Source organism: Hyperolius riggenbachi, chromosome 1, assembly GCF_040937935.1.
Source record: "Hyperolius riggenbachi isolate aHypRig1 chromosome 1, aHypRig1.pri, whole genome shotgun sequence".
Classification (NCBI taxonomy): Eukaryota; Metazoa; Chordata; class Amphibia; order Anura; family Hyperoliidae; genus Hyperolius; species Hyperolius riggenbachi.
The window spans coordinates 85721884-85734569 of record NC_090646.1 but is presented as its reverse complement, the minus strand read 5'-3'; the positions used below and the strand labels follow the sequence as shown (position 1 = coordinate 85734569).

The 12686-nt window shown below is 44.5% G+C and overlaps 1 protein-coding gene across 3 annotated transcripts in view; it reads left to right on the top strand.

Annotated features, from left to right (window-relative positions):
- NSD2 (nuclear receptor binding SET domain protein 2) overlaps positions 1 to 12686 on the top strand; it is a 125115-nt gene that overhangs the window by 104643 nt on the left and 7786 nt on the right. For all 3 annotated transcript variants that reach the window (XM_068276164.1, XM_068276172.1, XM_068276155.1), the window contains 8 exons: positions 788 to 911; positions 1771 to 1971; positions 3387 to 3566; positions 5233 to 5389; positions 6020 to 6225; positions 8983 to 9086; positions 9196 to 9465; positions 11748 to 11864. In XM_068276164.1, the coding sequence (XP_068132265.1) occupies positions 788 to 911; positions 1771 to 1971; positions 3387 to 3566; positions 5233 to 5389; positions 6020 to 6225; positions 8983 to 9086; positions 9196 to 9465; positions 11748 to 11864 (1359 nt within the window). The remainder of the gene's footprint in view (positions 1 to 787; positions 912 to 1770; positions 1972 to 3386; positions 3567 to 5232; positions 5390 to 6019; positions 6226 to 8982; positions 9087 to 9195; positions 9466 to 11747; positions 11865 to 12686) is intronic.

Sequence of the window (12686 nt, the reverse complement as noted above, 5' to 3'; positions counted from 1 at the left end):
GTTGCACTAAAGATTTCAATTTTTTTTTGAATGTATTATTATTATTATTATTATTATTATTATTATACATTGTAAACCTGTGCAAATGTTTTTCTGGTAGGGAAGTATTATGCCATCTACCAATTTCGACTGCCTGCTATTTAAATATTTACTCTTCTCTTGAAATCTACATATCAGTGGAAAGCCAAGAGGCTTGGCTTTCATTTGCACTATGCCCCGTGCCGCTGTGATGCACAGATCCCAAGTTAGGGGGGTATTAGAATGGGGGGTGTCCACTCATTTTTAAAGTGAAAATCCTGCTTTACTGGAATCGGTCCCCTTTCCCGCTCGCTTTGGGCTTGATCCTCTTTGCTCGGACACCTTTTTATTCTAACTCTGTGCACTTGGATAGTGGACATTGCACACCAGGGCCCTCACCTGCTGTCTTCGCTCGCTGGCTTTCAGGCTGGTAACTTAGGTTGCCAGGTTAGTGCTGCTGCCAGCCAGGTGCAGTGGGCACCCCTCGTTCAGCACCTGCTAACTCAGGAATGGTGCATTCTGCTGACAATGAGCACCGTGCAAATGAAAGCAAAAATTCTCGACTTTCAAAAAAAAAAAGTTGATTTCCAAAGTGGAGTAAAATGCCTTTTAAACATGAAGCAGTCAAATTCAGAAGACTATAATTTTTTTTTCCATCTCTTCACTACATTTTCCAGTCTTTTTTATGTGCAGGGAGGGTAATTGGTTTTGTGTCTCCAGTCTCTGCTGTTTTTTTTCCCCTTACCGTATCTGTATTCATATCTTTTAGATGTGTGAGCAGACCGGAGACCTGCTCTTGTGTGAAGGCCCGTGTGTTTCTGCTTTCCACTTGTCCTGTGTTGGCCTCTCTAGAAAGCCAAGTGGCCAGTTTTTGTGTGAAGAGTGTACAACAGGTGAGTGATCATTCTTTTACCGCTGGCTTGCGTACGGTATTTTTTATATGTGCTTATGCCATCCTCTGATCTGTTTAAAACCAAAAAAGTTTTAAATAAAAATTGCTAAATAAATGATAAAAAAAAAAAATGTACAAAGAGAATTCCTGTTGCTGGCCCAATATTAGTATGTGACCTAGAAGCCTGTGTATGTTGGCTAGTCTAGCACCTGGGGTCTGCCACACTGGTGGTCCAAGTAATCTGTCTCTAGTATCACATGAGTAGATTTGGTAGTGGTTTCTCAATTGCCCAATGGGGGCAATTCAGTGAGGCGTATAAGTCACAGTTTACAACTGCGCCTGCGCAGTACGTGTCAGATGACGTGGACATGCAGGTGCAGAAGACCCGGCAGCGGAGCCGGGATCTTTGCCAGCGGGACATCGCGGAGGACCGGGGCTGCGGCAAGGGACTGAGACTGCTGCCAGAGGCTGGAAAAGAAGCCCCAGGTGAGTAAAATCTGTTTATTATTTGTTGCATCGGAAGTTCTTTAAAGCTACGTACAAACTTACTAACTCGGCAGCATTGGCTACTGTTCTAAGCAGGTTTATGTTCAGCCGTGGTGGGTTTCTATAGGACTGTACTGTTTCACAACCCCCCTCCTCCACACCACCACCACCGCATGATCAGTACCTGGCCTCAGTATTTGTCTATTTGTCCATTGGTGGTGCACATGGATGCCAAATCTTAGTTTATTTTCCTGTATCAAAGTCTTGACTATACTTATAGTGAATACTATTCGTCTCTCCAATGAAGATACCCAGTGCAGTGAATTGCTATCTTTCACACTCATTCATTTATTCTTTTTGCTATTACTCTGCAGGTATCCACTCTTGCTTTGTGTGCAAGAAGAAAGACACTGAAGTCAAACGGTGCAGCACCATAAACTGCGGCAAGTTCTATCATGATTCTTGTCTGCGCAAGTACTCTCACGCGGTGTTTGATAGCAAAGGGTTCCGCTGCCCTCTTCATCATTGTGCCAGCTGCCTTGTCTCAAAGTCATCGACCACGAGAGTCATAAAAAGTGAGCTACGCTTTCGTCACAACGTTTATTATGCTTCCATGCTGACCTATTTTATTTTGTAGAGTGTATTAAGTTTAGACCACATCTAGACTATCCTTACAAAGTCATTACAAAGCATTGTGTTTTAATGAGAAGTGTTAGTGTTGGAATTTGGCATAGCAGATTTGAAACGCCCAAATACTCCCAGCTGCCTCTGTTCAGCGCTGAACAAGCGGACAGGGTCAGGAAGAATTCACAGGCTTGTGAGTCACATTGCATTTCACGTGACTCCAATGCAATTTCCTTCCAAACTAGAAGGAGGAAGTATCTCAGTCAGGTGACTTGCAAGACTGTGAACGCTTCCTGACCCTCTCCGCTTGTTCTCTGCAGGCATCTGGCAGCCCCTGCATCTGTCTTATCACATAATTCTGTGCAGTTAGTCTTGGGAATACGAACTGCAGGACTTCCCAACCATTAATGTGAACCTAGCCTCACACATTAGGGATGAGTGATCCAAAGTTCAAATTGTAACAGAACAGGAATATTGAGGGAGGGGAGCGTGTTAACTCACCGTTGATGCTCCCTCCGTATGCATTCCAGCTTTCGAGATTTCCTCCTTTCAGCTGTGAAGGAGCAAGTATTAAAAGCTGGGAAACAGGACAGAGGGCAATGTACGGAGGCAGTATCAAGGGTGAGTTAAAGGATACCCAAGGTGACATGATGAGATAGACATTTGTATGTACAGTTCCTAGCACACAAATAACTATGCTGTGTTCCTTTTTTTTTTTCTTTCAATCCAGTTAGAGACCCAGTCTTCCTTTCTACTTTGCTTTTGTTTTGTTTTTTTCCTCTCTGCCTGAAAGAGTTAAATATCAGATATGTAAGGGGCTGACTCAGTCCTGACTCAGACAGGAAGTGACTACAGTGTGACCCTCACTGATAAGAATTTCCAACTATAAAACACTTTCCTAGCAGAAAATGGCTTCTGAGAGCAGGAAAGAGATGAAAAAAGATCAATAGTTCATAGATTTTAGCTCTGGCATATTTCAATGAATGTGTCATTGAGCAAAAATAATAAGTGTTAAAACTTAAAAAATCGGTTTAAACATAAAATAAACCTGTGGAATATCCTAAAAAGTCATTTTTAGGAGAAGGAAGATAAACAATTGTATCTATTTCATTAGTTTATTTTCGCCTCCAATGGCCTTTAACCCCCCCCCCCCCCCCCACCCCCATCGTGGCCATGGAAAATTAAAGTTCTTCTCCAATTCTTTCGGAACACTCATCCCTGCACAACATACATTTCCATTACTTGCTCCACATGTGGTTCCATTTGGTTTTAATGCAATTTTGTTGTTGTTGCTTGCCAGCTATGTTTTTTGTGAAATTTTGTCAGTGTTGATAATTAATTCTAAGCAGTGCTTTATGTCTAACAGCTAAACTGATACGCTGTATCCGCTGCCCGGTGGCTTACCATGGTGGGGATGCTTGCATAGCTGCAGGATGCACAATTCTGACACCTTCCCACATCATTTGTACCGGACACTTTTCTGCCAAGAAGGAAAAGAGGCATCATGCCCATGTGAATGTGAGCTGGTGCTTCATATGCTCAAATGGTAAGCGCATCTCTAGACATTATCGCTCTGTTAGAGGGTTTTGTGTGTGTTTATGCCAATATACAATCAGGAGCACTGCCGATCTCTGCAGATTCTTCTCATTCTGTCAGAGAAAGGTGGGAGAATAAGAAATGGGCACTAGATGGGGCAGAAGGGTTCAGGTCCTCACTGATCCTATATTTCAGTATTATTGGGAGTGAGTCAGGGAAGAAAGGAAGATACTACATTGATACTATTCCTGCCGGAAGTCACGAGTAGGGCTGTGGAGTCAGAGCAATATTTGGGTACCTGAAGTTGGGGAGAAATGCACCAACGTCCAATAAATTTAAACTTAGGGAGTCTGAGGCCAAAACAAAATGTTCTTTTTGCCTTCTGTTTGTCTTAAGCAGTATAGGTAGAGCTGAAACGCTACATTCCTGCGGCAGAACGAGTGTTTATTACCCCCAAATCCCCGGGGTAAAATGCAGACAGCGCTTCCTGAAAGAGGCAGAGCTTTGCGCTGTAGCTCTGCCTCTACTGTTGTCGATTGCCGCCTCTACTGTTGTCGATCGCCGCCTCTACTGTTGTCGATCGCCGCCTCTCCCCACCTTTCTCAGCCTTCCTTCACAGAGAGGGGCGGGAAGAGGTGGAGATCCACACGCATATTGATGTCAGTAGAGACAGAGCTAAGCTCTTCCTCCCTGGGCAGCAAAATCCACGACTTTGAAAGTCGAACATTTGCCCGGGATATGGGGGGTATAAATCCCTCATTCTGCTAGTGGGAATGCAGCGTTTCAGCTCTATCTATACTGCTTAAAGGTGATGGGAACCGAAATAAAAAAAAAGTCAGATACTCACCTAAGGAGAGGGAGGCTCTGGGTCCCATAGAGCATTCCCTCTCCTCGCCTGGTCCCCGCTGTTGCGCTGGCTCCCCCGTAGCGGTAGTCGACTGTTTCGGTCACATACCGCTGTTCCCCTGCCGAAGGGAGGCTTCGGAAATGCTTCGGGAGCCCGAGTGCTCCCGAAGACGGGCCGCTCTGCACGCGCGAGCGCCCTCTATGACGCACTCGCGCGTGCGCAGTATGGAGCCACCTGTCTTCGGGAGGACTCGGCTCCCGAAGACTTCCGAAGTCCCCGCAGCAGGGGAATTGAACGGGGGAGCCAGCGCAGCACCAAGGGCACCAGGAGAGGAGAGGGAAGGCTCACTACAGGGGGGATTAGAGACCTTGCCAAGCAGGTAAAGGAGAAACTGAAAAGGAGTCTAGTTGGGTGGTGGTCTTACGCCAGTGTTTTAAAGGGAGTCTGAAGTTGGAGGAATACGGAGGCGGTCGTCATTCTCTTAAGCCTGGTACACACATACAATTTTGATTTGCCAATGACTGACCAATTTTACCACCTACATTTAGCATGAGGGCCAACACTAAGCCAGTCAATACACATGTTTCCAGGGGGCTGTTTAACCTGACAAATCTACAGCAGTGTTAGAGCACCTCTGAGCTCAGATATAGTACAAGTCACTCCCCTTCCATCTTTCAGCTGAACCTGACCTCAGTAATGAGAATAGAAAAAGAAAAGTTATGTAGCAGTCATTCATTAGAAGCTTGTTTTATGCAGAGATCCGTATTTTTAAACCGCAGGTCGCTGGTTGTTTGGCTCATAATTTAATTGCTTTTTATGCTTTGTACAGGTGGAAACCTCTTGTGCTGTGAATCCTGCCCCTCTGCTTTCCACCCGGAGTGCCTGAACATTGAAATGCCAGAGGGCACCTGGTTTTGTAATGAGTGCAGAGCTGGGAAGAAGCCGCGATACCAGGATATTATCTGGGTGAAGCTGGGCAATTACAGGTATGTCTCTCATCCATTGGTGGCCTAAAGCGAAGTGCACACACCAGTAATCTTGTTAGGTCCCTGCAGGGAGGGCACCTCCTTATTGCTCTTCCCCACCCCTCTAAACTAGCTACTTGGCTGCGGGGCACCAACCACCCTCCTATTGTTGCCAGAGCTGGGCCTTTTTTCTTGTATAGCAGATTTTAGTACATGTGAAGTGAAGCATATCTGGAAATAATTTAAAGTAGACCAGAACTCTTGCACAGGACGGACAGAAAACATTGAGAAATGCACCCTGTATGTATTTAGAGAGCCTGTTTAATCCCCCCTCATTTGTGTCTAATCACTAGTTGTAATTTGGTCTATCCCTGTCACATGACTTCCAATTTCAGGGATGGCCGATGTGCTCATTTGAAAGCACTGAATGTTAATATGTCCGCCTTCATGAATCAGGAAGTAGAAACTGTGCAGATTTGTCTTAGGATTTGCAGTGTTCTCCTCAAGCCAAGCTAGCCTTCCTGGCATGGTGGTGATGGCACAATGACCTTTTCATGATTGGACTCTTACAGATTTTATTTTCATTGCTAATTGCAGCATTCTATCTATCTTTGTAAAGTGTTTTTTTTTTATTTTTTTTGTTGCAACCAGATGGTGGCCTGCGGAAGTTCGTCACCCCAAAAATATCCCCCCGAACATACAGAAGATGAAGCACGAGATTGGGGAGTTTCCGGTTTTCTTTTTTGGTTCCAAAGACTATTACTGGACCCACCACGCCCGGGTATTCCCGTACATGGAGGGTGATCGAGGGAGCAGACACCATGGCGTTAAAAGCATTGGCAAGGTCTTTAAAAATGGTATGTTAAAGGGAAAGAACAGTTAACCCCTCTGAACCTGTACAGTATTAACAGTGTATAGTAGTTGCAGTGAAAGTGTGCTTAGGTCAATGTATCTTGGACTTTGCAAAGGCCTTCGATACTGTTTCCCCACAACAGTTTGGTGCAAAAGTTGAGGATGCAAGGACTGGGGAAGATTGTGTGCATGAATAGGGAACTGGCTAATGGACAGAAAAATAAGAGTTGTGGTCAATGAATAATAATCAAAATGGGTGACTGTTAGCAGTGGAGTCCCACAGGGGGTCCAGTACTCTTCGAGATGAAGTAGAAAGTAATGTTGCTATTTTTGCAGATGATACAAAGTTGTGCAGAATTATCAACACTCAGGAAGACAGTGACGTTTTGCTGAGGGCTCTTTCACACTAGAGGCTGCGGTAGAAAAGGCTGAAAGTCAGCCTTTTGCTTAACGCCAATACATAGCGTTTTCAAAGCCTTTTGAAAGAGTTTTACAGCCCATATGAAAACGTCCTTTTTTTTTTTCCTTCTATAAAAATAAGTGAACAAGATAGCTGTAAAACGCTTTGAAAAGGCTTTGAAAACGCTGAAGTTGGCGTTTTCCATTGACTATCATTGAAACGCCAACAGCCAACTTCGGCTGTTAACAGCCCTGAAAAAGCTCCTGGGAGCGTTGAAACGCAACGCTCCAAAACGCCGAGTTAGATGTGAAAGGTAAAATGAAAGTCTATGGACTTTCTTTCACCTAGCAAAACGCCAACTTCGGCCGTGGCGTTAAAACGCCGAAAAATCCCTCTGGTGTGAAAGGGCCCTGAAGGATCTGGATACGATTGCTATATGAGCATGTATATGGAAGATGAAATTCAATGTTGAATATGTAAAGTCATGCATTTTGGTCATACCAACGATCTAACAGCATACGGATGAGGACATCAAACTTGGAGAGGGGCTTGTTGACGAGTTAAATAACCATACTCAATGCCAAGCAGCTGCAGCTAAAGCAAATAACATAATGGGACGCATTAAAAGGGAAATTAAAACTCAGGATGCAACCATAAAACTGCCCCGTTTAGCTCACTAGTTAGACCACATTTGGCGTACGGAATTCAGTTCTGGGTACAGCATTGAAGGTGGGGGATTGCAATTTTTGAGCAGACTCACAGAAAAGCAACAAAATTGATTAGAGAGGTGGAAAATCCTAATTTTGTTTTTATCATGCTGTGGGCACTATCCAGCCAGGGCAGTATCTGCACGGATCACAAAAAATTATGTGACAAGCAACAGATAAACTCAATGTCTCGCGCGTTTTGTGAATAAGACTGTTGTATAATTCACTTTTTCAGGAGTAGTGTATTATTCTCGGCACAAATGTAGGCTGGTATCTAAAATATAAACCAAGAACCCAAATGAGCAATAATAGCATTAACCTCCCTGGCGTTATGATTTATTGCAGCGGACGGCCGCAGGTTTTTTTTGTGTGGTTTTTTTTTTGCCCCCCCATGCGGCGTCCACTCGTACGCTTTCGATCGCCGCCGGGGCATAATCCCAACAGGAAATCCCATTCTGAACGGGATTTCCTGTATGGGCTTCCCCGTTGCCATGGCGACAATCGCGATGACGTCGTGACGTCAGGGGGAGTCCCGATCCACCCCATAGCGCAGCCTGGCGGTGATTGGCCAGGCTGCGCAAGGGGTCTGCGGGGGGGGGGGCTCTTTCACGTCAGCAGGGCCTGAGCATTCCTCCGCGGCGGCATAGCCCGAGCTCAGCTCGGGATTACCGCCAAGGAGGTTACATAGCATGGAGCTCTGCACAGTCTGAACGACTAGACCATGCTAATAGAGAAACGCCGCCACCAGAGAACACACATGTGCAACCAAATCCGCTGTGAGTGTTTTGCAACATCAAAGTCTATATCATTTTTGGAATAAGATAGGAATAACATGACTATAATTGGGGTTAGATTGTGAGTCCCTCTGAGGGACAGAAGGTGAGAAGACTATACATTGTGTAAAGTGTTGTGGAAGAGGTCAGCGCTCTAGAAATAATGATTGATGTTGATGATAATGCTGTTTTGCCAAGTGTCAGTGCACAGTTTCCTGTTAGTTCAGTTGTTTGCTTTTTCTTTTGGGATCTCACATATCTTTCAAGTGCACTGCCTGCTTGAGCACCTGTCTCCAACGTAATGTGTGCATATTTTATAGTTGTGCTTCTCTCAGCTTATGACTTCTGCATAGTACTCTTCCTGCTGTAATGATCAGTGTAAGGCCTGGAACCCACTGCAAACCGCAAAGGCTAAACGCAACCGCTAGCAATTTGTAACAGCGGTTTGCAAGCGGATTCATGCGCGTTTGCGGTCGCGTTTTGCAACATTGTATTTTTTTGCCCAGCGGGTGCGTAGCGTTTTGCGGTTTGCGGTTTTATCCTGATTGGTCGTGTGAATAATTTTTCATTTTGTTACATTGCGCTGCACCGCAAAACGCTAGCAGAACCGCTCAGTTTAGGTTTTGCTGAGCGTTTCCACTAGCGTTTCAATACTTTACATTGAAGCGCTAGCGCTCCCAAAATGCTGCAGGTCCTGCGTTTGCGTTTCTGAGAAACGCAAACGCTCCTGTGGAAGTTGCCCCATCCATTAACATTAGCACAGCGTTTTGGCAAACTGCTAGCGTATCGCAGTGCTGCCAAAACGCTGCTAAAAGCGCTCCTGTGGGTTCCAGCCCTTAAAGAACCTTTTCTGATGGCGTCTTTTGCTTTTCCCCTTTACAGCCCTACAAGAAGCAGAAGACCGTTTTTGTGAGTTAAGGTTAAAGCGGAAAGCTAAAGAATCTCAGGAAAATGAAAAAAAGCCACCACCCTATAAGCACATAAAGGTATATTAGAGAATTGTGTTTGTGAGGTTATTTTTGCCTTCCACATTTGTTCTATGCTTGATGAAGGCTAGGAACGTTTTTCACTTGCGCCGTCATTTGCTCTTTTCAGGTGAATAAGCCATACGGCAAAGTTCAAGTTTACACTGCTGATATCTCAGAAATTCCTAAGTGCAATTGCAAGCCTTCCAGCGATAAACCCTGTGGATTTGACTCTGAATGTCTGAATCGTATGTTGATGTATGAATGCCACCCCCAAGTGTGCCCGGCTGGTGCCAGGTGTCAGAATCAGTGCTTCACCAAGCGCCAGTATCCAGAGACCAAGATCATTAAGACGGAGGGAAAAGGATGGGGGCTGATCGCAACCCGCGACATAAAGAAGGTAAGAGCAGAATCCTATTCATGGCAGTCTTTTCCGGAAATATGTTTTTGTTTTTTTTTTGCAACCGGTTTCCTATGGAGATTACCAGTCAAGTTAGTCAGAATTTTACTTTTGTGCCTACCTGGTGTTTGTTTTTGTGTTTTTACTTTTAAATGGAACCAGAGACTGGTTTCTGTTGGTTCTGGCTTTTTGTAACTAAACTGGACTGCACTGCATTCACTCATTTCTTTAAATCGACACTGAAGCGGAAAAAAAATATGATATAATGAATTGGTTGTGCAGTACAGCTAAGCAATAAAACATTAGGAGCACAGATAGGGGTCTAATATTGTTTCCAGTACATGAAGAGTTAAGAAACTCCAGTTGTTATCTATGCAAAAGAGCAACTGAGCTCCACGACTTTCAAAGTTGCAGAGAGCTCTGTCTTCTGAAGCCTATTATCTCAAGTGTCTCTAACTGTATTGTTTTTTTTCCCCTGCAGAGGACAGTTCAAAAGCTCATTGGCCTGCTCTGTAAAATCATTTCGAATGCTGAGTAGTGTGTAAACTGCAAATACAAAGTGATGAATGGGAAACTTGTCAAAATAAATATCCACTTGAAACCAAGAGTGCCTTGTGACATGTTTCACATGTATCCATACCCAAGTTCCAGTATAACCCTACAAGCACCTCCAGGAGGCCCTGTAGAGGTGTTTGTTTTTAGAAGAGACTATGGTGTAGCACTTTTCTCTGGTTCTACACTGTTAGCCAATCTCCCAAATCTTCTACTAGTGAAACATTTAGCACTGGGAGTCTGCTGCCCAAAATAGCATTACTTTAACCACTTAACGACCAGCTAACGCCGATAGGCGGCGCCTGGTCGTCTGTGGTTTTACGCCTGGTCGTTTGTGGTTGTTCCATGTTAGTTCACGGAGGGTGTCTCCGTGAACAGCCTGCGAGCCGCCGATCGTGGCTCGCACGCATAATGTAATTGTTTACATTAATTTGGTGCTGCGCAGCAGCAGCGCCGTAAGGCATATCGGCGATCCCCGGCATCTGATAGGCTAAAGCCTATCCTAGGCAGCGCAGGACGGATATCCGTCCTGCGCCGTAGAAAGCAAGAGGGAGAGGGAGGTAAGGGGAAGGAGGGAGGAATATCGCTGCGGCAGTAGGCAGCGGCGGCAATCAGACCCCCCCCAGCAGGACATCCCCCTAGTGGGGAAAAAGGGGGGGGGGAAAGTCTGATCGATCGCCCTGCTGTAATCACAATCTGTGCTGCAGGCTGGAGAGCCCACGCAGCACCAATCATGCAGAAATCCCCTGGTCCTTAAGTGGTTAAAGGGGCACTATGGCAAGAAATTGTAACATTTTAAATATGTGCAAACCTAGACAAAAAAGTACTTTTTTTTTCCAGAGTAATATATATATATATATATATATATATATATATAATCAAATTCCTTTTCTCCTATGTTGCTGTCATGTACAGTAGGTAGTAGAAATCTGACAGAAGCGACAGGTTTTGGTACTAGTCCATTTCTTCATAGGAGATTCTCAGTGATTTATTTTCAAAAGCAGTTAGTGAATGGCAGAGCAACTGCCATTCACTAAGTGCTTTTGAAAATAAATACATCCCTGAGAATCCCCTATGAAGAGATGGACTAGTACCAAAACCTGTTGCTTCTGTCAGATTTCTACTACCTACTGTACTGTACTTTTTATTTGTCTGTTTGCACATATTTAAAATTTTTCGCCATAGTGTCCCTTTAACTGTTATCAAAGGATCTAAGTAATTGATAACTAATTCTCTCAGTACCTGTACATCGTGAGCTACAAACCATTTACTTGAAGAATGAGTTGGAACCATTAGAGGTTTGTGTGAATAACTTCAGTAACGATTGGAGGCGCTGCTTTTGTGTAATTCTTTTATGATTTATGGCTATACATTGCGGCTAGTTGCAGTACTCTTAGCATCCAATGCACCTGTTGTGCTTTTTGATATTTTCTCATCAAGCTTTGTAACCTGTAATGCTTTTAATTCTGGATTATATTAACCAGTTGCTGTATTTTTGAACTTGCCTCGCATGACCAGTTCAGTGCTGCTGTAGGTTCCTGGACATGCAAGGTACATCCAGCATTGTCATTCGCTGTGAACTATTGTTAACCGACCCAATCAGATTGTCTCTGTGCTGTGAATTATTGCTACTATAGTCAATAGCAGCAATCCATCATGAAAAGTTAGTGGGGAAAAAAGTTCACCAGTTTATCAAAGTGAAATTATTTGTACGGTTTAATGTTTTTCAGGGGGAGTTTGTGAATGAATATGTTGGAGAGCTCATAGATGAAGAGGAATGTATGGCAAGGATTCGTCACGCACAAGAGAACGACATCATGCATTTTTACATGCTGACCATTGACAAGGTACAGGGGATCTCCTACAGCCATTGTATTATCTGTGCTCTGTCCACTCAGCATTGCCTCCTTGCTGTGCCGGCATCTGCTTGAGAAACAGAGCTACATTATACTTGTACTGTGTTGGGCGTGTCTTGTACAGCAGTATATGGCACTACAGTTACCAGTGCAACAGTACTGTGTGATATTACTCAAGTGTTGGGAGGACATGCTAGCAAGAGTCTTGGCTGTTGCCGTTTTAGCTTTTAGTTGATCTTTGAAACGCAGCTGTAGGTATGGCCTGCCTGCTTGCTGTTGGACCATTGGCTGGCTTCCCCTTTAGTAGTCTTCAAAGGGTCGAAGACTGCTCTCTGCCTCTTCAGGAGCCTGAGTGCTCCCGAAGATGGGGGAAGGGGGCTCTGTGCATGTGCGAGCACTCGCGCATGCACATTACGGGGCCGCCCGCCTTAGGTAGCACTAGGACTTCTGAAGGGTTCTGCGGTGGGAGATTTGAACGGGGGAGCCAGCACTGGAACAAGGGGACTGTGACAGGAATGGGAAGGCTTTATCCCTCTCTTTAGGTAAGTCGTTTTTGTTTTTTAGTGTCAGACTCGCTCCCCGGCGTTCAATTTCCCCAGGATTTCTGTGCAAAAAGTCATAAAATTTATTTTTACATTTTTTTTCCTGTAACTTGCCAAAATGTGTCAAGCAAGGGTCTAGTATACAGTGCAGGAGAGTATTGATGTGAATGCACGTTTATACTGTTCACAGCATGATTTTATGAACGGATATCTTTCAATACCGCTAGGGAGGTTAATGCCTTGAATTTGCTGACCCTTTTTGATCGTCCTT